This window comes from Diplotaxodon limnothrissa, linkage group LG12 (assembly GCF_057381915.1).
Source record: "Diplotaxodon limnothrissa isolate DT_005_m linkage group LG12, D_limnothrissa_male_GT1.1, whole genome shotgun sequence".
Lineage (NCBI taxonomy): Eukaryota > Metazoa > Chordata > Actinopteri > Cichliformes > Cichlidae > Diplotaxodon > Diplotaxodon limnothrissa.
The window spans coordinates 4,613,004-4,639,403 of NC_140607.1; the positions used below are offsets into that span (position 1 = coordinate 4,613,004).

General features: G+C 42.6%; 2 protein-coding genes across 3 annotated transcripts; both read left to right on the plus strand.

Moving 5' to 3' along the window:
• Positions 1–1,866: 1,866 nt before the first annotated feature.
• msi1b (musashi RNA binding protein 1b) lies at positions 1,867–21,115 on the plus strand. Of its 2 annotated transcripts, none has more exons than XM_085367054.1 (15): positions 1,867–1,989; positions 2,298–2,338; positions 2,847–2,928; positions 3,079–3,163; positions 7,793–7,834; positions 9,144–9,236; positions 12,273–12,321; positions 12,813–12,895; positions 12,979–13,096; positions 15,706–15,786; positions 16,630–16,686; positions 17,020–17,079; positions 17,487–17,641; positions 19,229–19,274; positions 19,375–21,115. In XM_085367054.1, the coding sequence occupies exons 1-14, from the start codon at positions 1,931–1,933 to the stop codon at positions 19,268–19,270; spliced, it is 1,047 nt and encodes a 348-aa protein (XP_085223180.1). In that variant the 5' UTR covers positions 1,867–1,930; the 3' UTR covers positions 19,271–19,274; positions 19,375–21,115. The 2 variants fall into 2 exon arrangements, with proteins under 2 accessions (XP_085223180.1, XP_085223181.1); XM_085367055.1 differs by having other exon boundaries at positions 19,380–21,115.
• Positions 21,116–23,219: 2,104 nt separating this feature from the next.
• LOC146620715 (transmembrane protein 233-like) lies at positions 23,220–24,665 on the plus strand. Its single transcript, XM_085367807.1, has 3 exons — positions 23,220–23,378; positions 24,307–24,441; positions 24,522–24,665. Exons 1-3 carry the CDS (start codon positions 23,220–23,222, stop codon positions 24,531–24,533), a joined length of 306 nt encoding a protein of 101 aa, XP_085223933.1. The 3' UTR covers positions 24,534–24,665.
• The last annotated feature ends 1,735 nt before the right edge of the window (positions 24,666–26,400 follow it).

A 26,400-nucleotide genomic window follows, 5' to 3' on the forward strand; every position in this document is an offset into this window, starting at 1 on the left:
ATCAGACAGGACCTTTTCTGTTAGGACTGACAGGTTCACCCCTGACATTGCTGCCCTGACCTGTGGGGTCCCACAGAGTTCAGTTTTAGGTCCATTATTATTTTCTTTTTATATGCTTCCTTTAGCTGGTATCATTCAATCTTTTAGCGACCTGTCTTATCATTTTTATGCTGATGACATTCAGCTCCATATGTCCTTTAAGCCTCATCAGCAGGATAGGCTGTCCACCCTAGTCCAGTGCTTAACCGAGGTTTCTGATTGGCTTTCAAGCAACTACCTCGTTCTAAATACTAACAAGACCGAGACCATGATCATAGCTCCTCCTGAGCTACATTCTAAAATTAGTCAGGTCCATCTGTCAAGCCAAATATTCGAAATCTTGGAGTAATATTTGGCTCTTCTCTGGGTTTTGACTCTCATGTAAAATCTTTGTCCTGTTACTATCATTTAAGAAACATATCTAAACTGCGACATATGGTTTCTTCAGCTGAACTGGAAAAACTCATTCATGCATTTCTGTCATCACGCTTAGATTACTGTAATTCCCTGTTTACTAGTTTGGATAAATCATCCCTCTCTCGCCTCCAGACAATACAAAACGCAGCAGCCAGACTACTAACTCGCTCTACCAAGCGTGTTCACATCACTCCCATCTTATATTCTTTACATTGGCTCCCAATAGAGTTTAGAATTCGCTTTAAAATTCTTGTTTTAACATACAGAGCACTGAATGGCTCCAGATTATTTATCCAAGCTTTTTATAAAATACACTGCTGCTCGTCATCTCCGCTCACAGACTCAGAGTGTGTTGGTTCCCGTACACGACTGAAGACAAAAGGGGACAGAGCCTTTCAGTCTGTTGCACCAAGGCTGTGGAACAGTTTACCACAATTACGTTTGCTTGACTCTGTGGATTCTTTTAAAAAGCAGTTAAAAACTTTTCTGTTCAAACAAGCCTTTTGTTGATCTACATATTTTATATTTTTTACATTATTTACATTTGATCTTTTACATTGTGTATAATGTCTGTTGATTGTATTGTTTATTTTAATACTTGTGTACAGCGCTTTGTGACTGTTTGTCTGTGAAAAGCGCTTAATAAATAAATTTTATTTACTTACTTACTATGGGACTTATGAGGGATTCAGAAACCTTAAATGTGCTATCTGTGGTTGTAGATACACAGTAGAGTAAATGTGTGCAAGGTTAAGAATTTGTAGCTCTTGACAAATAGTTTGAATCGAGGACTGCTTCCACTTATTTCTTGGCTAGCTTTGAGTTAGCATGCTATCTATACCGTCTGATGTTGTTTTAGCAGGATAATGCAGTTGTTTCTGTGCTGAACACAGTTTGCATTCTATCATCACACTCTTGTTCTTTCATGCAATAAAAAAAATAAAGGTAATGTCGACATCTCCCCTCCTCAAAAGCTCTAAACCACTGCACCATTTCTCTCCTCCCTGCGTAAAAATTGAAATCAGCTGATTTTAGCGCAGGAAGAAAAAGGCATGCTTGTTTGATTTTTTTTCTTTCAATCCTTATGTTTTTGTTTGTTTGTTTGTTTTGTTTTGTTTTTTAAAGACCTAAACACTTTTCTCGGTAAAAACTGTACAGGTGCTACCCAGTCAATGCTTTTATTTTTAAAGGCGTTCCCGGAAGCGGTGGTAGTGATGGCAGCAGCTTTGACTCCGTAGCCGCGTGTCTCGGTGGTGGGATGAGAGAGAGAGAGCGTGAGTGAGAGACAACAGCGAGGACTGACTGGAGGGGGGAGGAGGAGTCTGTCCCAGCCTGCATCTGGCCCGCTCCCCTCTCTGTCACCCCGGGCCAAACCCGCCCAGCTCCTCTCACTCACTCTCCGCCTGTTTTCCCGCACGGCTCGGCCCGGACACACACACAGAGCACCCACTCACACACGGCGCGAGGACACGGAATGGAGACGGAAGGGAGCCAGAGCAGCCTGTCCACCGCGGACTCCCCGCATGACCCCTGGTAATGGAAGAAAACTTTGTTTTTTAAACTTTCTTTCGCACCTCTGATCACACATACACACACCTCTGAAACAAACCTGCTATCCTGCGAGAGGACTTCCACGCACACGCACAGCTCTCGCGTAAAATCAGAGGTGATTCTCCCTGATCATCCACCTTTAAAAAAAAAAAAAAAAAGCTCCACGGTTAAACTTTCCAGGTCTCAACTTTGTCATTTCTGAGGTGCCGCATTAATTTCACCGGAGGTTTTTAAAAAAGAAACGATGACTGTGTCGCCTAAATAGAAATATTTTCTCTGTTTTTCCGCAGCAAAATGTTCATAGGTGGACTCAGCTGGCAAACAACACAAGGTAAATCTTTTTTTTTTTTCCAACACTAGCTCTCCTGAAATGCCACCATGTCGTTAGAAATCCTGGCGTGGATCACAGGGAGCCAAACCAAACTTATTGGAAAAGCTGTGTTTGTTACGGTGTCTGTTGGGATGAACTCAGCTTGTTTTTATTTGTTGTCTCTTTTTTTTAGTTTTGAAGTGGCAAACACGCTCAGAATGAATGCCCCCATTCACATATACCATAGTGGATTCTTATAAGCTCATTAAAGGGGTGGTGGGGAGGTGTTAAATTCTTGAGATTGGAAATGATTTGTGATTTGAATTTTCTTTTGACACGTGAACACGTTTTATGTTTTGTCACTTTTAATCTAAAAATGCAGGAAGTTTGACGAAACAAATCTCAGCAGGCAAATCACCCCCCTCCCCCCAATCCCATCCCCTTTGGTTAACTTTTTGATATTAAAGTACTTATTGCTTGTTGACCACTTGTTTCCTGTGTCTTCTATCCTGCCTTGTTTGATTCCCAGAGGGTCTGAAGGAGTACTTCTGCAAGTATGGCGAGGTGAAGGAGTGTATGGTGATGCGAGATCCAGTTACTAAGCGCTCGAGGTGAGGGAGCTGTTCCCGGAGCTTGGAAGTTTGTCTGAATTTCTGCGATTTTCTCGCTCCTCGTAATGTGTCATATCAACATGTGTCAGTAATGCCTTCCCTCTCTCTCTCTCCCTCACTCCCCACCTCCCCCCACCCTGATGCCCACAGAGGGTTCGGATTCGTCACCTTTGTCGATCAGGCTGGCGTGGATAAAGTTTTGGCTCAAACCAGGCACGAGTTGGACTCCAAAACAGTGAGTTCTCTGTATTTACTTCCCACCACCGGATAATCCCATTGCTCACTGTTTGATTAGTGGATTTTCCAATAATCCGCTACAGAGGTGTAACATTGCTCCATTTTTGGTGTGTTTACGATCGTTCCACCATGTTGGTGTCGCTCGAGTCTGCCCGCCGCCACACCTTACACATGAACCTGTTCATCTCAAAGATGTTAGCGGAGACACATGGGAGGGGGGAAAAAGTGCTCTTTCTCTCCTCTCTCTCGCTCTCTTTAGACAAACAGGCAAAATGTTACCCAGTGTCAATTTCCATAGAAACAAGGGGGGGGGGGGGGGGGCTGGACAGGGTTGAATTCACTGCCAATCTTTGATTTGGCCTCTAGGAAGAGGAAAGCAAGACTTTCCTTTCTGCTGTTGGTTTTTTTCCCCTTCTTCTCCTCCTGCCCCCAAGGGGTCGAATTGACCCCGAAAAAAAACTTTCTCAATGAAACGAGAAAATGCAACCTGAAACCATCAAGGTGTGAATGCGGCAACAATCAGACTCCCGTGAGCTTCCTGTTGATCACGGAAAAACTGTGAATGTAGCCTCGAGAAAGTCGCACATTCAGGCCTTTTTCACCTGTGTGAATTCTAACTTCAAATGTATTAATCGCCTGTGTTGCAGAGTGAGTGTGTGTGCGTGTGTGTGTGTGTGTCTTTGTCAGTAATGAATGTGGGCTGGCCTGGGAACAATGTGGCCCGTTGGTCGCCATAGGGACCGCTGCCCCCGCCTCTCTCCTCAGTGGGAGTGGTAATGGCTGCGGGTTAGTGACTGTATTGAAATGAGGGAAGCCTATTTCTTCTTTCCCCTCTTTTGTGCTCTGCACGATTCACCTTCTCTGGGAGATAAGTGGAGGTGTTGTAGAAGGAAATGGACGAGGAGAAAATGAAGAAGGGGAAAAAAATGGTTGTTCACTGTAGAAAGTTACAGAAATAAGACATTTCTGTTATTATGACTTCAAAAGTGACATTTTTGGAGGAGTGTGTTGGGGGTGTTTGATACAGAAGTTAAGCTGAATTCAGCTCTTCATAGTTTGTTGGTTTCCCAAGTGCCCGACTGCTATAGTGTCACTTGCAGGCACGACAGCTATGACAAGTAGCACCATCATGGTTGGACGCCACTAACTCACCATGGGGTTTGTTTCCATAGTGACCCCCCCCCCTTTCTTCACAGTTGAAGAATGGCTCTGTCACAAAAGAAAGAAGATAACAATGCACATCATTTACAATCATTTCTTGGATACCAGAAATCAGACTGCGCAAACAGTTGCAGGCGCAGAGAGAAGAGGTCATGACACCGACGGTTTATCCTCCAGATAAGCAACTTATTAAATTCATCGCTGGCTCCACCGATAATGATTCCTTGTCTTTAATTTGACACCCCCCCCACTCCACCGCAGCTCGTGCATCAGCGCAGCCTCACGGGCCGTGGAAGGTCCCCTTGTGGCTGGCACTTGGGTGTCGGTGGTGTTTTGGTAGGGGTGCCGTGGCAGCCTGTGTGTGTGTGTGGTGTGGAAAGGGCTCAGTGATCAGCCACAGGGGTTGGATGGTGAGTAGAGTAGCCCTTTTAGACCGCTGCTCACCCTGCCCCCTCTCCCCTCTCTCATGCAGACAGGTTATCCTGTTAGAGAGGGAGAGAGAAAAGTTCTCCAGTGGCAACAGAAAGAATGTGCCATGCTGTGACCGACTGAACCGCTCCAGCACTGGAATTAACGCAGCTTTGCTCGGCCGCGAGGCTGAGGAGCGAATACTGTGCTGCAGAGGAATTTATTGGTACTTATTGTGTTTGAAGGACAGATGCTGTCCGGTTTTGACCAGTGTGCTGCAGCAGGCCTTACTGTGATTTATGCAACTGCTGCTCTGCTAGCTGCCCCTCTGGGTGTCCTCCCGGCTTCCCACTGTCTGTAAAGTTAGTGACGGCCGAAGCAAAAGACACCTTTTGTGGGACAAAGTGTCCATTCAGCTGCAGCTCCAAGGTGCAACTGTGGAGAGTTTTACAACAAAGTCACACAGCCTTTTAGTTCGAGTTGCATTAGGGGTTATCCTACTCCCCCCTCCTGCTTAACCATTTCCATACTGAGATGAGTGGAAAGACTGAGGTGGTGGTGGGGGCAGGATAACCCCGTCTGTGATTACTGTGACTCTCCTAACTAATAGGATTGGAGTCAACAAGCTTGAGTTGTTCCTCTGAGATGTTGAGTGCGGCCCAATCGGTGCGTTGCTTTAAGTGCGTTCCCAGCTCAGGCTGTGACAGGCAGCACACTCGGCCAACTGTTGCATAGCTGGGATGTAGCCGGTCAAAGGGGATTACCCTGATTTCATAAACCTCTCTTGGAATTACGTTCAGCTTCTTCCCTGTTACCTTGAGTCCGGTGAGGTTAGACTCCTCTCTAAACTACACCTCTGAGGCCTCACATGTATTCATGATATTTCTGTCCCATATGTTTATGTTTGTTTGTTTGTTTTTTAAATATAAAAATCTCACGAGTGAATGTTTTTTAAATTAAAGCCGTCCCCCACCCAAAAAAACCCAACAAAACAAATTTTGTTTAGAGTCGTTAATCATTGAGAACAAGATGCCCCAGCCTCATAAAAGTCCAGTCAGTATGTATGTGCATTGGGAATTTCCCAGTAAAGTTCACTTCTTGCATGTAAGGTCAGTTTTTAAGTAAGTAGAAAGAAACGTTCAGCAGGTGAAAGCAAAGCTGGTCTCCTGTGTCACACTCTGAACACCTGAGGCAACGGGATGAGTCCGATAAACACGGCCACTTCATGTGCTTAATGTTCACAATTTCCTCACCACGGATGTGCCGTGTGCTGCCATGTGTTTGATTTTGTGTGTTTGTGTGTGTGTGTGTGTGTGTGTGTCTTGTTTGTTTGAATGTACACAGGAGTTTTGGACATCGGGAGGGTTGGTGACCGGAGGTGACTATCAGAGTAGTCTAGCCACCATAGAAACTAAACAGTAGACTCTGCATCTGATCCTCCAGTGTTAGCCTATAGTCTTCTCACTCTGCTCTCTAGAAAGAAAGTGAAATAAATAAATAAGAGACAGAAACTTGCGTTGGTGATGTCGACTCTCATTAGAAAACTCTGGTAAATGCACACGGTTTACCATAGAGGCTCTAGCTCTCTACTGTAGTTCAACTCTACCCTCTCATGGTTACGGACTAATCTTAGCGCTGTACTGTCTCACCATCTGTTAGTGTAACAGCAGTACAGTGTGGCGTAGTCTAGTTGTTCTCTAGCTCTATTAGACCGTATAGACTAATATAGAGGTCTCAAATTCCAATTTTACAGCCTGTCTATGATTGCATCTTCATGGTGTGGTTTGGCTCTCTCTCCAATCTTAACCTTGGTGACATTCGGGGGGTTAGTCCACATCAGTTTGGGTTTTTTTGTTGTTGTTGGTTTTTTGGGGTTGTATTAATCTGAAATGAGTTACTCAGTTAAAAAAAAGCACTTTTATTTTTCTGGAAGTAAAGATGACGGACTGCAGGGCAGACCAGCCAGACCACCTAAAGATCACACAGGTCGAATGGTTTCTATTGTTGTCATCGCTTGCGTCACAAGCAGGCCAAAATCGAACGAACAGACTTGGTGTGTCCGCTGTCAGCGCGATGTGATTGACAGCTCTTTGTCTTCCTCTCCTTCCTCGTTTTCTCCCGCTGTCTTTCTGACACACTTGACCTCCGTCTCCGGCTCTCCTTCCTCGCCGAGGTGAGGTGTGTTTGTGATTGTGGTGTCCGTGTGAGATTCCAGGAGATCACATGTCACATGGTGGTGACGAGAGAGGCCTGGGGTTCGCCGGACATTCCCAGGCATTCCACCTGCGCGAGCACGCTCACACACACACACACACGCACACACACACGCGCGCGCACATGCACGGAAATTTACACGATCGATCAAGCCAGAGATGCATGTGCCTGCACCACACAGGCAAATCCATGCAAAATAAAAAAAACACAAACTAGTAGCACACCCTCGCACACGCTGCACACTCACTGACAATGTGTGGCTTAAGCAGAAGAATGTAGAGCACGCACTCGCTTCGATTCAGTCGGCCTTTTCAGGCAGAGTTTTTTCCCGTTTTGTCTTGGTTGATGGAAAATGATCAACAATTTGTAAGTACTTTATTAAGAGACGCTCGCTGGAGTCTGGTACAGATTATTATACACTTGATCGTGCTGGAGGTGTGGCCAAAATAAGACGCAATCACTACATCAGTGTTGATACACGTAAACACGCACACTGGCATCACACACCTGGAAGACTCGACGCTTGAGTGGCCAAAGTCTGCATTCGGATTTCTGATTTAAAGAGAAATCTGTAGATTTTTCGTTGTGGTGTCGTCACGTTTTCTAGTACAGCGAGGCCCAAGTTTGATGTGAAAAACAGGTTTTTTAGACATCAGTGTTGTGTGGTATTAGTGAACACGTGCGCTAGGCATGACAGGATAACCTGGATGTGTTGTACCTTCTCTGCTGACTTGCTAAAGAATGAAAGATGAGGGTCTGATATCAGAATACACCAGGGCAAGGCGGCGGGTTATAGCAGCGCATCACTAACCAGGTCCTCTTTTCTCTATATCCTTTGTTTTAGATCGATCCAAAGGTCGCATTTCCTCGCAGAGCCCAGCCCAAGGTGAGTCGAGCGGCCTCCTCGCGCTTGTCCAGCGTCGAGTGTTTTCTGTCACGTATCTGGGACAGTGCCTCATAATGCTGATGTGAGCACAGGTTAACAAAACCTTTTAGACCCTCACCTGAATGTCGGTGTTACATTTCAAAGCAATGATGTTCATGTAAGTCAAATCAGAGCCAAGCGGAGCCTTATAATAATGAACAAAACAACTGTTTTCCTTTTGTTTGATGTACAATTTGTAGCTGTGCTTTGACAAATAGCTGGAATTTCAGTTTTACTGATCTTTTTCTTTTTAAAAATTTGCATTTACTGTTGTACTCCAAAGTCCCACCCTGACTTAAGTTGGTGTCCAGCGCTGTTCGAATGATTAGTCTAATTAATCAGTTAGTCGAAGTATATAAAATGAGTTGGCAATTCTGGCAATCAATTAGTTGTTTTAGGTCTTTAAAAAAAAAAAGGACCCAAAATTTGACGAGTCCAATCTCTGAATGTTTGATGGCTCAGTTTAGTAAAAAAAAAAAGTGGTTTTCCTTTTGGACTGCTGGGACAGATTAAAAACCGCAACAACACTGCCCATGTTTGTATTTTAGTGAGTCATTTGTAGTGTTATAGTTACAGAAATTGAACATTGAACAACAGTTTATTCTTTTGGTTTTCTCTCACTGACTGCTAAGAATAAATTTTATATATTCACTAATGGAAAGCCAGCAATACGTCATACAGCATCACTCACTCACTTCGCTCACTGGCATCAGACAAACTGCGAGGAAGTGAAACAAAAAAGCCCAAATAAATAATAACAGGTGTCCAATGCTTCCTGTGCACACGATTGGAGGAACGCAGGAAGTCCTGCTTTTTATTAAAAGATTTTGTGAATTGCTGGTCAGCGAATAACACACGAGAAGCCGAATCCTTAGCATGTGAATCTTTTAAAATCAGGGCTTTTTATTGTTTTGTTTTTTTTAAATCTTCACAGCTTGAGGACATCAAACTTAGAGGAGCAAAGTCATTCACAGCCTTTAAAACAGAGTGTTGCATTCTTGCTTAGTGTCATTACGGCTAGTCAGTCAGACACTTTCACATGTGGCCTGTGCTCTTGTAAAACCTGGCAGCAGTTTGTATTGTGTACTTAAACGGCCTAAAGAAAACGTGTGGATGATAATTCTACCATTACACTTAATGACTTCATATGATCAGCTTTAGTGACACAGCTTTATAATCAAATGTAGCTCTCACTGAACTCCATGTGCATGCATTTCTAATGAAACTGGTTCATGAGTGCTGCCCTTTCTTTCCTCCTTCTTTTGTCCAGTTGGTCACTCGAACCAAGAAAATCTTTGTGGGAGGCCTGTCGGTGAACACGACTATCGAGGACGTCAAGCAGTACTTTGACCAGTTTGGGAAGGTGAGTGGTGGGTCCATGCGGTTTGGAATGAAACCAGCCAGTCCTTACGGACTTGCATAAGTTTGCCGGTGCAGAAACAAATCAGCAGCTCAGAAAAGCCGTAGTACCACATCCCACAAGCTCGGCAGGTTCAGATTCACAGCACATTCTCGGAGAAAAACTTCACTTTGAATCAAGCGACTTGACTGGGAGTGAAGGAGTTACTGGGGAGGAGGGCGAGAAAAAAAGGCTCGACGAGGACAGAAAAAAATAACGAGGCTAGGAGGCTCTGGGAGCAGCAGGCGAAGTTTAGGGGGACTGGAAGACGGAGCGAGGGGTGGGGGGGGAGTGGAGGAGGAGGTTGTGTGAGGAAGGGGGAGAAAAGTTTTGTAGTGAGTGTGTGGTGATGGAGAGGAAGGAGGAGGGATTATCAGAATCTGAATTAATCTGATGTAACAGCTGCTCCTACCCACAACCCCCTCCTGGCCCGTTACCGTGGTGACCCGGCTTGTCCATTGTCCCCAAGTAATTCTGCGGGTAAGGGGGTTTTGTTCTGCGGGAGGAGGGATGAGGCGGCGTTAGCATAAGTGTGTTGGTTGTGGAGAGTGGGGGGGGGGGTCCAACTCACGAGTTTGGGAGCAATAAATAGAAGTTGAGTTGTTGTAAAAAAGCTTGTAAACTTGGCGCTCTTCCTTCAGTTTCTTACGTCGGTGTTTTTAAAAATTAGGTTTGAAAACTTTTTTTTTTTAAAGATGTTTTGTGTTTTGCAAGATTCTGAAAGGCGTGGGGGCCGAAAAATAGACCGTGGGCTGACAAAGGCATCGTCAAGGGAGGGAGGGCCTTACTGAGGGAGGTTTGCAGAGGGGTAAGAGAGGGAACTGGGTCAAAATGGGGTATGTGTGAGTGCTGATCGGTGGTGGTGGCGGGGGGGGGACCATTATACTGCTGTATAAAGCTGGGCAAATATTTTGCTAGTTTGTTCTGAAGTTATCTGCATACTGGTGGTTTCTGGATTAATTACAATCCAGTGTGTCTTCTGATATGAAACTGACCGCATGTAATACGTGTGGTTTACATTCACACACTCAGTTCTTTCAGTTTTTCGGGGATCTTGTGCAAAGTTATCATTCAGACTTTTTTGTCCAGCAGATTTCAGTCTGCACCTCAAGCCCTTTAAAATGTTTTAAAAGCAAAGATGCAAAGACTCGGTCTGAGGTGCTGCGTTTCTGACCGCGCGTTGCTTCATTTCCAGTGCCGAAAGGTTTGGCCTCGAGTTCCTCTGTTGCTCCCTCCTCAATCATAGCGTCTAGATGAATTTTTGCCGAGAGATATATCCAGGGATGGACGGTGAAATGCAGGCTTCAGCCATCCATGGAAGTTCCTGATTAGACTGCCTCACTGGACCTTTTGTGTCCCGTCCTGGTGAGGACAAAGGAGTGCGGAGAGGGATGGGCAGGGGATAACAGGGAAGATGAGAGGTGGGGGGGAAGGATGAGGGGGAATATTGTTTGGCAGTACTCTGTGAAAATGCTCAGTGTTTGAAATATTGTGCAGTTAATTCTGTTCCCGCCATTAAATATTGTTTTGATCTTCTTCATAGCATCCCAAAGGCCGACATGTGCGGTTTGAGCCCACGTCGGGTTTCTGTTTGCTTTAGTCTGATCATCAATCACTTGCGCCAGTCTGCACGCCGACCCTTTCCTCTGCTTGACTTTGTAGTAACTTTGGGCCGTTTCTCCCACTGGTGTCCAGAATAAAGGCTGTTTTTTGTTTTTTTTTTTTGTGCAGAGATGGAGACTTGTAGGCAGTGAGTAAATGTCAGGCTGGAAGTAAGCAGTGACTTAAGAGGCACACTGACACTCCTCACTCACCTTTGACCTTTCTGTAGGCAAATTGCCCTTGTGGGTTCTCACACACACATACACAGACACTGGGCAAGGACTGACACTCCAATGTCACTATGACAAATTACTCTGTGGACTGTCTCCAGTAAACTTATTATAGACCGAGAGCACAGATTTACTTACCAAATGTTTTTGTGGAGCTCTGAAGTATAAACATGTCAGAAGAGACTAAAAGCGAGAGAAATAAAAGCAGAGACTGAGCTAAAGAGTAGGTCAACTTTGACAAAAGAAGCTGTGTGTGTGTGTGTGTGTGTGTGTGTGTGTGTGTGTGTGTGTGTGTGTGTGTGTGTGTGTGTCGAACAGACACCTGTGTCTTTGCTCTATAAAGGGAGGCCGGGCCAGAGGGAGAGGTCAAAGGGAGAAGAGGAGGAGGAATTATGGCTGACTGTGCCAACAAACAAAGCCTCCAGGCCTCTTTGTTCTCCCTCTCCCTCTCCCTTTGTCTCCTCTTTTTCCTCCCTTTCCACTTTGACCCACTCTTTTTTCCTTTTTTCCCCTTTCTCCCTCTTACAGGACTCTCTGTGCTCTCTTTCACCACATCTCCACCTGTCGCTATTCCTCTCACTATCAGCTCTCCCCTCTCATCGAGTCGCCACCTGCCCGATGGATTCACCTTTCTGCTTGTGACTCGCTACTTTTTCGTGTGTGTGTGTGTGTCAGTGTTTCTCTCTTTGCAGTGCTCTTTGTGTCATTGGCACTCTCCCATCATTCATAAGGCATATTTGATGTTGGGCTTGAACTTTCCTTTCTTTTTCCCCCTTTTTTTTCTTATAAGGACTTTTTGTACAGTTGCCATGGTTATATCAAACTCTGGAGGGGGTCAGAGGGTGGGTGGTTTATTAGCTCTCTGTAAGAAGGAGCTAACGCAGCTTCCAACTTTTTGTATCGCCTGTTATGTACGTGAGCTTGTTGTGGAGTTTTTCAACATATCTTCCTGTTTTTGCCCCCTTGGCCTCCTCTTTGTAACCTGTCGCTCGTCTGCAGCCCTCCCTCTGCCTCCCCCCTCCCCTCCTCCCGCTTTCTGTCCATCTGTTGCTGAGCCTCCCTGCAGAACTTGAGAAGGGCTGAGGTCAGGCAGTATGCCGCGTGGTGAGAGAGAGAAAGAGAGAGAGAGAGCTCTGAGTAAAAAACTGTGTTGTTTGTCTCCCCTCAGGTCGACGATGCCATGCTCATGTTCGACAAGACCACCAACAGACACAGAGGTGAGATGGACTGACCCCGCCTTCCCTCAACTCTTCCTCGTTTTTTTCCTCTACTGTTCCCCCACCCATTTCTGGTTGTCTATTGATCCCTCTCCAACCCCTCCACACCCCCCATCGTCCTCCTTCCTGTGGGCTGAGCTGCAAGGAGACGAACGGGGCTAGTCTAATTAGCCAGTCCGTTAATCGGGATCAGGATAAAGCCTCCTTAAGCACCTCCTCCCCACCCTGGGATTGATCGATTATGACAGCCTACCAGCTTTGCCCGGGCCTTCTGGCCAGGAAGGGAGGGAGGGAAGGAAGGATGAGTGCAGAAAAAGGAGCATTGAAAGAAGGAGGGGGGCAATGTGTTAAGCGGCTATTACACCACTAATTACTCCACACTATTTAGCTGTACTACTGTACAGAAAGGCCTATTGTCTAGTTCCAGCGTGTTGTGTGAATTATTACGATCTACTGTTTTTTAACTTACAAACTTGCCTTCTGCTCGTCAGGATTCGGCTTTGTAACATTTGAGAATGAAGACGTGGTGGAGAAAGTGTGCGAGATCCACTTCCACGAGATCAACAATAAAATGGTACGAGGGCTCGATTTGCCACTCTTGCATCAGCACAACATAGAAACTAAGGTGTGATCATTCTCCTCTCTTCTGGAAAACAGGTGGAGTGCAAGAAAGCGCAGCCCAAGGAGGTGATGTCCCCCACCGGCTCGGCCAGGGGGCGCTCTCGGGTGATGCCGTATGGGATGGACGCCTTCATGCTGGGCATCGGTATGCTGGGTAAGTTGGCATCGATCAGGACAGGAAGGATGTGGCGGCGCACATGAACCCAACGGTAACTGCTCCAGCATTAAAGGCCCAGCTTCCTCAAAGGTCACGCGGCGCCTCGCTGGGAGAAGGCTGACCACTGCAGCCGGCTGCTCGCTTCAGCTTATAACTCTCCCCCAAGCAGCTCATAAAAGCTGTGACCTCTGTGGCGCTTTAATACATGTGTTAACTTTACATATTAAAGCTTGAATACCACACTTGTGTACAGTTTAGAAAGTCACAGGGGGTACAGTAAAGGAGCGCAATAACGTGGCTGAAATACACTTATATTTATGCAACCAAATAGCACCTTTTAATCCCTTCTTTTAAAAACTGTTTCCTCTGATTTGTAGCACCTGTAGTCACGTTTTTGTGGACTGGAGCTAAAGCCAGCATCCCTGTAACTTCACCAGCTGGGGTGGATCCTCACACAGCTAAAGACAATATTTTCCAGTGGTTTTTCCAGTCGATCCTTGGGTTGTAAAATGAGTGAAATGGCCCTTTGAAAAAAAAGGTCTCTAGTAGGGCTGAACGATTATGGAAAATAATCTAATTGCGATTTTTTGCCCCAATATTGCGATTGCGATGCGATATGCGATTATTTTTTAAAGTATTTGTCTTCTGTATTATTAAACAAAGACAAGCAATACATCATATAGTATGGCCAATACTATATTACATTAATTTTAAACTGTTCTTTCCTGGAAGACAGACCTCTGTTATGATGACATGAGGTGATGCATGAATTGATGACTGACATTTTTATTTAACTTCTTCAATCACAACAGTATATTTGAACATACACAATAGTTTATTTTTAGCTTACAAACATCTGAGCATAAAGTGCTGACAAGGAACCCTGGTGTAAACATTAAAATGAAAGTCAGTACAATGTGCAGATTGCAGAAATATACATAAAAAAAATCAGTGGCTTTACCACACTCAGTTTTTCGACATCTGTGAACTACTAGACAGTCATTCAATTAAAAAATAATATTAAATAAATAAAACTAATAAATAAAAAAATACACACATCTTACTGATCTCTGCAGTCAGTAACATTACACATAAAGTGCAAACATAATAGCAATTGTATAAACACACACACAAACACGCCTTTAAAGTTTAAAGGCGTGAAATTGGACAGTCTAGTTCTGATTAGCGTCACCGCTGTCTCGGTGGAGTTTAATAAACTCGGCCGTCTGCTTCTTGCTATCTAAAATATAACCAGACACTGGTGTAAATTCTCGACTGTCTCATACTTCTGTTTAATAAGTTTTCTGTTTGACGTTTAGTCAGCTGTGTGAAAACCAAGGAGGAACCCACCCGGGGGATTAATAGTTTTATTTTATCTAATCTAATAACTTTAATCTCAGCCAAACCGATTTACTCACGAACAAACAAAACACTGAAAAAAGCCCAACAATAACATTTTTAGGTTGTCTAAGTGACTTATATATCACGTTTAACCCGAGCAGCGAAACTCCGCGGTGATCTGAAAATGATGTGCCGGGAGTTGTGCCGTTCTCGGCCGCATCAGTAACCCTCGAGCTCCCGGCTAGCTGTTGAGCTGGTGGGTAGCAGACGCCTCTGAAAACGTCGAAGCACTTTTGCAAATATGGGATATCTTGATAAACCGAGCAGATATTTGATGTTTACACAACTACTTTCTCGCCTGAAAATATGTTAAAAGTTTATTTTGTGACCCAGAAAGATTAGTATGAGTAATTTTAAAACTTAGTAGCGGCCGCCATTGCTGGAAACTGGAGTTTGGCTGGGCCGCGCTATGAATTCTGGGATATGGTAGTAATTTGGACAGCCTTCGGCGCGTCGCTGTGACGTAATCGGTCTACAAATGCGGCCTCAGGAGGATGCAGCCCATGAATTGTATAATATAATCGCAGTATAATCGCAGCCTTTGCGGTTAGAAAATTGCACTTGATCATGTCGCGATATTATCGCAAATGCGATATATCGTTCAGCCCTAGTCTCAAACCTCCATTACTGTGAACATTATCCTCTACAATACACCCTTTACCCTTGTACTGACAACCACGCTGGTGCTACCACCTGCTGTTCAATCTGAGAACTACTTTCTTCAGTTTCAGTTCTTTAATTATCCAGTGCATAGAAAGGATTTGGTGGCAAATTCTTTCTCTGAGGTGAGGATTTAAAAAAATGTTTACATTACTTTTGTTATCCTGTTGCGCTAATGCTGGGTAACATTATTGTTATTCCCCTGAATGTTCTCCTGAGGTAGGTTCTTCAGGTGTCAGCTTGCATTACAAAGAAATTCCCTGAGTAATGAGCACCGCTGAGAGTGTAAGTGAAGACAATGACAGAAATCCGCCCAGTCCCGTCCTTGCGAGGAAATCCAGATCACAGGTGTAGGATATCACACACCTGCATGTCACGGATTGTACAAAGCTTCACTGTTAGGGGGCAGCAAAACAGCACACACGCATGCATTCCTGTTTATCTATTTCGTGTTCAGTATTTCACCACATGTGTAATTGTCCTCACTCGGGATACATCCCATGTACGCCTCAGTTCGCATATTAACGCCAGTTTTCTTCCCACAGGTTATCCAGGCTTTCAGACTGCCACCTACACCAGTCGGAGCTATGCTGGCATCACTCCTGGATACACCTACCAGTTTCCTGGTAATCGCAATATACTTTATGCTCCTTGTACCCTAAGGACTATTCTTTTTAAAATCCTATTTCTGGGAATAAAGATACAGCCATCTTTAGTCGATGTGCATCCTTTGGAAGTGCCTGGTGCCCACTAAAACGACTCTTTCTAAGACTGTGGCTCAGGGTCATGTTTAATAAAACAAAGAATGGACACATCAGGTAAATAATCCGAACTGATTTGCACAGTTTGCTCCCAGCAGCCTTCTGCTGGAGGGAATTTCACACAAAGGTCCCAGTTTGTGTGAAATCGCACGTTCCACAGGATGTATTGAATAATGAGGTGGAGTGTTGTGTCAGTGAGTCAACTGAATGAAGTCAGTAGCTGGAGTAGTGTCACGTTGAACAGCCAGTAGACACACTGTCACAAATACAAACATGTTTCCATGGAAGCATATAAAACACAGTGAGTGCAAATGGCTGCTTGTAAATATCAGGGAGTGGAATTGCATCTGCTTTGCTTGAGTGTGTGTGTGCATGCATGCTAGCATGACATTGAACTTTAGTGATGTGGAAACGATTCCAGTAAAAGAAAATGCGACGCTTTCTTCTGAATGATTTGAAATGATCAGCCTGGACGACCAAACTGTAACTCTTGCTCTATTGTTTTGCTGTCTCAGCAGGATGACTGTGTGTCATTTAACTCCACTTCTTAGACTGTAAAACATCTTTCCGTCCTTTAAGTACACGCACCTGCCCTGTGCGTGTACTTCCTCTCACCTGTGATTTGCCCCTCCCCTTGGCTTTGTGTGTGTTGTCCTTGCTGGCAGTGGTGGTGTGTGTCTCAACAGCACTCTGATGTTTCTGTTTTAGAGTTCCACTTAGAGAGGACTCCCCTTCTGACTTCACCCCACCCCCCTGAGCTCACAGGTCAGTCAGTCCCTCCTCTGGACTTTACAAGCAGCACGTTGTCAGTCTGCTACACGCCCACAATAGCACCAACACATGATCACTCTTTGGTTTGCATGTTTGTGTTTGTCGGTCCTCCTTGGTTTCTAGCTGTAGGCTGATTGCTGACAGTAATGGGGGAAGAAGTAGGTGTTTGGTTTAAAGGGCTCCTCTGGTGACCTCAATGGACCCTGTTTTAAGTTAAATGATCCTAGAATCTGCAGTTCTTTATTGAAAGTTGTTAGCTTCCTTTTACATCTAACATTTGCTCTATCATATGTTTTAACTTAATCTTTTCTTCTCTGCCTTTTTTAGCCATTCCTCTCACGGCATATGGACCAATGGCAGCTGCGGCAGCAGCGGCAGTAGTCAGAGGTACCAAATGACATTAAACACAACATCCATCATCTGGTCAAAATACTATTCTCACCATCCTCAGCTGCACTTATCATCAATTTGAAAAAATATCAGCAATCAAATTATTATCAAGTTTTAGTCTAAACTGCAAGTGTCAGTGTGGGCATAAGTGGTGAATCACCTGATTGTTAATGCTAATCAATGAACCGTGCTGCTAGTGTGTCTAAAAATGAGATTTTTCTCATCCAGTGTGAGACAGAGAAATTACTTTCTCTCCCTGCAGGTTAGAAGATTTACATTTTAATCTGTGTTAAGTCCTCTTCATTAATCTAACCTCCGCTCGCTTAACCTTGGCACTAAAATGATAGTTGAGACAGGTTGATGTCTCCGTTATTGTGACGTCAGTCATTATTTTTTACTTTCAGGCTCCACCCCGTCTCGTTCTGCTGGATTTTTAGGTACAAGCAGCCCAGGTCCAATGGCAGACCTTTATGGAACAGCCAGTCAGGAATCGGCCGTCAGCAGTTACCTCAGCGCTGCAAGCCCTGCACCAAGCACTGGATTCAGCCATAGTCTGGGGGTAAGTTACTGTTGCCATTAATTATGTGTTCCAGTTTTTGATTTGAGTCGTGTCTGACCCTTAGTATCACTAAAGCTGTAACTTCTGTCTGTTACATCAAGTCCGTTGGTCCTCATTTAAAAAAAAAAAAAAAAAAAATCACATTTAAGCTAATTTCCCGGTGAAGGCAGGTAGCATCTGCAACGCTTACTTTAACACTGGTACATCACTGCATTATCCTACAGTTTGTCTTCTAATATTTTAATTATCATAATAATTTAGGCTGAGATATTATGTAAAAGGTCAATATCACACTCTTGTCTGTCCATTAAATACAGAAACTGTATATAGAAGATGGGCATAGCATCCGTGTCTAAAAACCGGTTCATCTGACTGATTTATCTGCGGGCCAGTATTGTTGGCCAATATTAGCTATTTGCTAATTTATCTGTATCTGCATTTATAATGGCTGATAAATTAGTTGTGTGGTTGCATAGTCTGGCCACCAGAGAGAAATGCAAATTTCCTTTATGTAATACGCATTTGGGACCCCACAAATACAACAACCAGCTGATCCAAGAAGAGTCGGGCAGGGCGCATAACAAATGCTAGGTTATTCTGTTTGGGTTTTGTGTATCCAAGAGGGAGAAAATGGTCTCTACATCCTGATATAAGTGGCACAGTGGTTAGCGGTTAGCTGTTGCCACACAGCAAGAAATCCACAACAAAAATAACATCTTGATATCGGTCTTAAAAGTCCAATATTGGCCCCGCTCTACTGAAGTCAATGTGCAAGTGCCTTAAATCCACATTCCCAGTAAAAGCAAGCGGGGCATGACTCCTGTGTCACTTTAGTGTATATTTTGCTTTTGCTGTAAGTTAATTTAGTGAATTATGATCAGGGTCAGAAACGAGTGTAAAGCAGGCTCCACTCATTAACTAATGATTTGCGATTGACAACCTTTTACCCAAAGCTAAGTCTGTCATGGCTAAAAGGTTCATCTTGAGGCTTAAAAGTGGTACTAATGAGTGACATCATGGATGCTGCTTCCATCTTTTGTATACAGTCTATAAGGCTGTATATATCACCATGCTAGCTTAGCTTGAGACTGGAAACAGTACTTCTAGACAGCAATTCACATTAAAAATGTTAGTTTTTTTTATACAAAAGTGTTTTTTAAACCGTTTTCATTTAAGCAATCAAAAATAGTTTAGACATGCTGGTTAGCGATGGTGGTTTCTGGTTTTAGTCTTTGTGCTAAGCTAACTGTGGGAATTGCTTCCTGTTGAATGGACAGATGCAGGAGTGGTATTATCTGATCTTATTTGCCATTGCAAGAATGCAAATAAGTGCTTTTCTTAAAATGTTGAGTGATTAAATGAACTTGTTGAGTGAACATCACAAGAATAAACATTAGAAGCAGATTCAGCAACTCTACAATTTGGTTTTTAAAAAAAATTAATCTGGCCCTCATTTAACAGCTTATTTTGGTGTGTGTACATTTCCAACTCCAGTTATTACCACCTTTAGCCCAAGATGGCAAAAGTAGTCAGCGTAGCTCTTAGGCTATATGAAATCATACTGACCTTGCATGCTTGCTCCCACAGGGCCCTTTGATTGCCACGGCCTTCACTAACGGGTATCACTGAGAGTGTGAGTCAGTCCTCCTGCTAGCTGTCATCCTTTAAGTGTAACACATACGAGTGCTTCGTGCTGCCTAACCTGTGAGTAATCCCGCCGGTTTGTGTGTCAGTGCAGAGCTGTAGACTGAGAGCTGGAAGGAGTTGAAGCTGCTTTGGAGCTGATCTGGCCTGTCTCTGTCCAGTCCACGTCTCCGGCTGGGGTGGCCTAACCTGTAGCCAACCTGCCCTGGTGTCAGCTACATCCAGTTGACTCTACAGACACCACACTAAACTCCACCACAATTTTATTTTTTTTTGGGGGGGGGGGACTTAAAAGAAAAAAAAAAAACCTTCTCAAAAAGAGCAAAAACGTTTATCACTACATGTAATAGCAACACATTCAGATGCTGTATTTCTTTGTGTTTTTCCTCTGATATGTTTTTGTGATGGCTGTGTTATTTCATGATCTGTTTTGGCTGTGATTCATTGGTTCCTTTGACCTCTTTAATCTGATCTCTCTGAGATGGGAGGAGTTTAATCTCCAGGTGATGGCTGTTTGAAGGTCAGGAGATGTAAAATGTACTGGAAAGCTGTATATTTGTCACTAGTTCATACTGAATTTTAACATTGGGGATTAATACTTTTTCTCAAATGTGTCACAAAGTGTATATCTTGGTAGTTTTTTTTTTGTTTTGTTTTTTAACAATGACTCGTTACTAATAATGGTCAGACGACAAAGGTCATTAGTCTCTGTTACGTAATAGGCCTTCATGAGGTGTACAATTTTGTAAAATTTTGTAAATACGGCTGGTTAGCGGGTGAGAGGGTTCTGCAAAATTTGCGTCAGGGAGGCGGGAGCGTTTTGGCGAAATGGTACGATCTCTTTTATCAATCTTGACTGATAGTTTCACATGAAGGTCGAGAACATTTCAGTTTGTCTGTCTGTTACTGTATTTCTCTCCAGGCATTTATAAATGATGCGTCACGTGAGTCTTACGACATTGAGGAGCAGCGTCAGAGTTTTACTTGAGCGGGTGAGGGGCTGCGTACTGAGCGACACTTGCTACTGTTCGGAGACGAGGGGTGTGGAAGCACTCCTGTTGGGAGAGGAAAAACACGACTTCTTACTTTATCATATTGTTGTTTTAACTGTGATTTTTAAATACGTGATGATTGTGAGGGCAAATGAAGGACTGTTACGATGGAGCAGTCGTGCACAGTTTGCGTTCTGACTGATTTCCTCTGCAAGATGAGTTGATATTCGTGTGTCATTTGGTCTTATTCACATTGGTTTCCAATGTGCCATGTTTTGTTTTGTTTTGTTTTGTTTTTTTTGTTGTTTTTTTTTTTTGGGGGGGGGGGGCGTCTGCTGCAAATGTGAAATTTTAATCTGACCCTTTTTTTAAATTATTATTATTATTACATTAACATTGATATAAAAGTGTGGGTGGTTGAACCTTTTAGAAAGGTGGGGTCTTATTAACTCTTGTTTACCTGTCATACCCACCCCACAGCCATCCATCGCTGCATATCCACTGGAGGTCACAGACTGTAGCAATGTGACTTATTTCTTTTGTTTTGTTTTTAGACCAAAACACTTATTTTCAGAGCTACTAGGATTTTGCACTGGCCGGACACGATAAAATAAAAAAGCACTCCCCATCTACAAAATACCAGGTTTTTAAACATTTTGATACACTCGCTCTGTCTGCTGCGAGCTACCATGGTATTTCAAACTCTGATGCTGATTTCACTGCATTATAACAATCTTGTCAACACTGTAACATTTTCTGATTTTCATTTTTCTCGTGTTTATTCCTTTGGAGGAAAGCAAAACTTTTTAACTTTTATTCCTAATAAATTATTTTAAAACATTCCACTTTTTTGTGTCCTGTTTGAGTTTTTCTTGATTTCCTACACAGACTTGCTTTTTTTCATTTAAAACTACTATTTCTAAGGAAAATGATCTTGTATTTCTAGCTCCATTTATTGGCTTGATTTGGCACAAATACATGACAGCAGATGGCCTTTGCTGAGTAAAATTAGTGCGTCTTAACATTTGTCCAGAATTATCATTTGTAATAAACTTCAGTACAAAACAATAAGTAAAAATAAGCCTTTTATAAAATTACTCAATTTTTAAAAAACAAACAAACCCCAATGTTATGTGTAATTCTAGTTTCTTTACTATGATATGCTCTAAAGGAGAACCAGCTTTACTCCACGTTGCTTTAAATTTGCACAAAATCCATAAAAACAGCATTGTGCAAAAGTCTTGAGCCACACATTTCTTTATATGTTATTAGGAATGTAAGAATTAGATGCAGTGATGTATTGAAATGTGCAAACATAAAAGGAACAAAAGTACATAAACGGAGTTTGTAGGATCCCAACAAGCTTAAAAATGAATATTTGGTATGACTACCTTTATTCTTCAACACAGTCTAAACTATCTGAGGCAGATGTCTTCTAATTTCAAATCAAATCAAATCAAATCACTTTTTATTGTCACATCACATGTGCAGGCACACTGGCACAGCACATGCGAGTGAAATTCTTGTGTGCGAGCCCCACAAGCAACAGAGATGTGCAAACACAACAACACAAACGAGCAAAATACAAGAATGGCCAACCTGAAACTAATAAATATAGTTTCTTGAAGTAGTCTTCAGGAATAGTTGTCCAGGCTTCTTGGAGGACATTCAAAGCTCTTCTGCTGTTTGTTCTGTTCTCTGTCAAGACAATCCCACGCTGCTTCAATAATGTTGAGGTCCGGGCTCTGAGAAGGAGAATCCATCAGTGACAAGAATTTTATCCTCCACTTAACCACTTTCCGCTGAATTTTTTAAGGACACACTGCACACCATGCTGAGATATACCCAAGCTTTTTGGGAATCACCTTGTTGGTGAAAATACTATTTTATAACTCAAACTGTGTTGTATTTGGCATTTTTCGTAGACTTGACTAAAGAAATTATGTATTTTTTTAACCTGGCGTCTAGTAACAAAGAAGCTGTTCGTGTAGAAAGAACACTGGTTCATCCCTTGAGAAAGGTGCCTTTTCTGTGTTTGGACGATTGCTGGGTCAGTGGTAAGTGGGTTACAAAAGCATTCCTTCGACAATGGTCAGGTACAAGGACTAGACTGAAAAAGTAGCCAATGTCCAAATAAACCTTGAGAAAACCTGGGAAAAAGATCATCTTAAGAAGGTCTGGAAACAAAATGTAAAGAAATGAGGGTTGGCTCAAGGCACAGTGCTATTTTTATTATTGCTTTAAATGTGCATTTCATTGCCATCAATAATAATAAATTACATTTAACACATTCCTATGAATGTAATAGGCTACTAGATAAATTAGTTGAAATATATATGTATTGTTTTAAGTCTGTTTTCCTTGTTGAGCTTTTTTATTTCATGCCTGTACACGATACATGAGCAGTAGGGGATGGAGCACAGAGGCATGCAGAGTTTTAATGTGTTTATTAAAAATTAATGTTTTATTTATGTATCCATTATGTGTTCCTTTTTTGATATACTCTCTCTCTGACCGCATTAACGTATACCATCTGGGTTCTGAGTATGGGGGTACATGAGGTTGGAGGAAAAAGGGTAGGGTGGACCTTTTTGTGTCATATTTTGCTCTGTCACTTTTGAGACTAAGCTGATGGTACCTTCTCTTCCTTTTTTCACTTCCTCCTTTTATATAGGCGATAATAAATAATTGATTACAAAAAAAAAATGCATGATTACAAGTCTGAAGTAAAACATTATAAATGTATCTGCTCAGGCTTCTTGCCTCTGTTCCTCTGCATCTCTCTCATAATCTCTGCTGGCTGATTTCTATCTTCCATCATCGCTGCTCCACTGCCTCCCCTCCCCTGCTTCCACCTCCAGCCTCCCAGTGTCTCCCAGTGTCTCAGTGCTGTTGTTTCGCCTCTCTGCTTTCTACTGTCTCGGCGGGTGTTGAAGCCAGTCATGAACACCAAGCCCTCGCTGGATGGGAGCTCTGACTTTGTGAAGAACGAGGAGGCTCGGGAGACTCCCCCTATGAGGAGCTACCTCTGGCTCACCATGTTCACCTGTTTCTGTCCTGCGTGGCCCATCAATATTGTGGCGCTGGTTTTCTCTGTCCTGGTAAGTTGCTCGAAGTTGGAAATGTGAGGTTTCTGAATCCTGTCTTTTTTTTAGTTTAATGAATAGCTGTGGGTTAGAATGCGTAATGTTTTTAAGAGGTATGCTGGCATTAAAAAAACAAAAACAAAAAAACAAATAAATGTAAAAAAAAATCAAAGCATATGTTATCCTGCATAAATGCATATTTTATAGGTAAAAGTACCACTGCTGGGAAAAACTCTACAGACCACGTGGGGTGATTGCAATAGTTATTAAATATGGAGCAAACATAAGTCAAGTGAGAAATTTGCATCTTTACTGTGTAAAGTTATTCCAACCCACTTAACGTTTCTGAGTGGCCTAACATTAACGCTTCTGCTGATGTTTGCTAAGATCAAATATACCTCCTGTTTCTTTCCAAGCATCCAACCACACCCTGGACTGCTTACAGTAATGCTCCATACAACGATGCTATCAGACCAGCATGTGGATAAAGCTCAGGAAAGAACATCCATTACCAGCCAGGGTGGCACAAAGTTGAACAAAGTTGAAGAATAGATAGCAAAGATGCATTTAGACTGATGTCAAGTCTTTGAGTTGTCAGATGAGACGGCGTGAGTGCCAACAGCAGCTGCTGCATTGCTGTAGCCGTGAGTAATAAGATGAGGCATGCAGGCTTAGCAACGTGTGGTTACCACTGCTTAGGACATTGGCTACAATACAAATATGAATTAGAGACAACATGAGAGGCAGGTGCAGATGTAACGCACAAATAATCATTTCCTAAATGTTCGGTGCAGATTCCCATGAAAGCCACGTGCTGTGTGTCACTATGAGGATTATTATTATTGGGAAAGTGGAACTAGTCTTTTCCTCACAGCACATTTGCCCACAAAACATTACACACACAGTGTGAGCATGTACGGTAATGTCCGTAATTGTCCCAAAGGCCCAGAAGAGCTATACCCACGAGGACTATGATGGCTCCAGACGGCTGGGTCGGAAAGCTCTCCACTTGGGGATTGCCTCGTTTGTCATCGGTGCTGTCATCATCACTGCGTACATCATTATACACTTTACCACGGTATGAATGCACCAGATATAAGAGGTGTATAAAAAGGAAAGAGCAAGACATTTCAGCAATCTGTTTTTTTTCCATTACAGCATGGGGTGTGACCTCTTGAGGGGAAAGAAGAGATGGAAGAGGCGAAAAGGTGGAACTGTTATGGCGAGATGAGCACCATGTGGTGGAAAGGAGCTCTGTTTGGCTTCTGTCATCAGCAGCTTTGGAGGTTTTTAAAAGATCTGGTGGACCTAATTTTAATGTACCATACATCCTGGCTGAAGCTATTATGTAAATGATATTGCAATTGCATTTTCACAGGCTATGTGAATGTAAGGTAAAAGAGGAGCCTTTGCTGTACTACCAGTGAGCAGGGTTTTTTTTAACTAAAGGGCTAAATTATGAACCGCTATCAGATAACATCTGCTTGATAACATGGCCAATTACACAAAATAGAAATGACACAATATTCATATTTCCTGTCATGCAGAATAAAAACGAGTTTAGAAGTGCTGATGGCAAAGCTTAAACCTATACCAAAATGTATATTTCAAACAGGGACTCAACTCATGTGATCTCCTTACAATCAATAGTATGATTATGATCTGGCGACAATATTGCCACACTATAGTAGGTTAATTTCACAATACTCAGTCCACTTTGCCTTTTGGCCTCATTTCACCTTCTTTGACACCTGCTGCAAGCTGTTGACTACGTGTATGAGTAGTTGTAATCTGAGAGGTTACATTAACGCTATTACAGGGCTAAAAATACAGCATGCAATTTTTACAGTTTAATCACTGTGCTAATTAAAAAGAAAATAAAAGTCTAATCACCAGCTTATAGTAGTGAAACTGCTGGCACATTGCCGTGAACCCAGAAGTATCTTAATGAAGAGGTTTTCATTGTGATCTGTGTTAACCTCTGATTTTGGCATTTTCCATCGGCAGAACCTCATAAAACATGAGTGCCATGCTTCTCGGCTGATCGTAAACTCTGTACAGCACTGGAAGAAGGTCATCTCGACTTGGTTTTCCCTTTGAAGTCCCTTTTCCAAATCCATATAAATCCCCAAGAGAGAAAAGAAGGAACTACATCTCTAATTGTAAACCTTGGCTGGTGAAAATGAACCATAGCTAAAATCTTTTGAATGATTTTGATTTTTGTGCTTTGGACCAAGTTTCCAATGCTGCAACACTGGAAAGTAATCTGTTTGCACATGAAGCACTGAAATTTTATAGAGAATATCCCTGGAAATACAATAAGCTGCTGATTTTTTTTTTCTCCAACACAGTCTAAAATAAAAATGACCACTGTGGAAACGACTGCTAATGTTAATGCTTTTGTTTAAGATTTTCTTTTTGAATCTTAAAACTGTAACATTGTGACCCACTGAATTTTATTTCAAATAAAATGTCAGGATGTTTAAATGTATTATGCTACATTTGGATTCTTTTCAAAACATCTATCAAATATTCATTTTTTGGAATTGCATTAAAAACAGGACATCATATTGCTTCAGGGAACAAACTGATACACGTTAAAATGCATGCTGTCAATTGTATTTACATGTACAGTAGTTCTCTCTCTGCTAATCCAGACAGAAAAAAAGAGATGAATTTTATTAAAAACTGATGACCCTGTGTTGTTTTTATTTTGAGTGCATACAGTAACACCCGGATATATGGATTACATGAAACTGGAGAGGTGTGAGAATGTCTCAGAAGAATCAGATGTGAGTGCTGAGCTGCAGAAACCTATGGATCTGTGATCGTAACACAGAAAAGCTGGCAGTACGTCAGTAAAGAACAGGCGATAATTCTTTTATTTAGCAGGGATAATGCACATTAATTAACATGAGCACTTAGATCCATCATTTAAAAATTCGATATTTAACCATATAAATAATTTTAATCTCCACTTCCTGGCAGGATGTTAGCAGTTATAAACATGCAAATTAACAAAATTTGACTCTATTTA

What these genes read in the sequence shown, in the direction of transcription:
- msi1b (XM_085367054.1), top strand. Translation starts at nt 1,931, where the DNA reads ATGGAGACGGAAGGGAGCCAGAGCAGCCTGTCCACCGCGGACTCCCCG. An exon ending in CTCGCAGAGCCCAGCCCAAG is followed by an intron (nt 7,835 to 9,143) that starts GTGAGTCGAGCG and finishes TCTTTTGTCCAG; the next exon opens with TTGGTCACTCGAACCAAGAA. An exon ending in CCACCCCCCTGAGCTCACAG is followed by an intron (nt 16,687 to 17,019) that starts GTCAGTCAGTCC and finishes TGCCTTTTTTAG; the next exon opens with CCATTCCTCTCACGGCATAT.
- LOC146620715 (XM_085367807.1), top strand. Translation starts at nt 23,220, where the DNA reads ATGAACACCAAGCCCTCGCTGGATGGGAGCTCTGACTTTGTGAAGAAC. An exon ending in CGCTGGTTTTCTCTGTCCTG is followed by an intron (nt 23,379 to 24,306) that starts GTAAGTTGCTCG and finishes ATTGTCCCAAAG; the next exon opens with GCCCAGAAGAGCTATACCCA.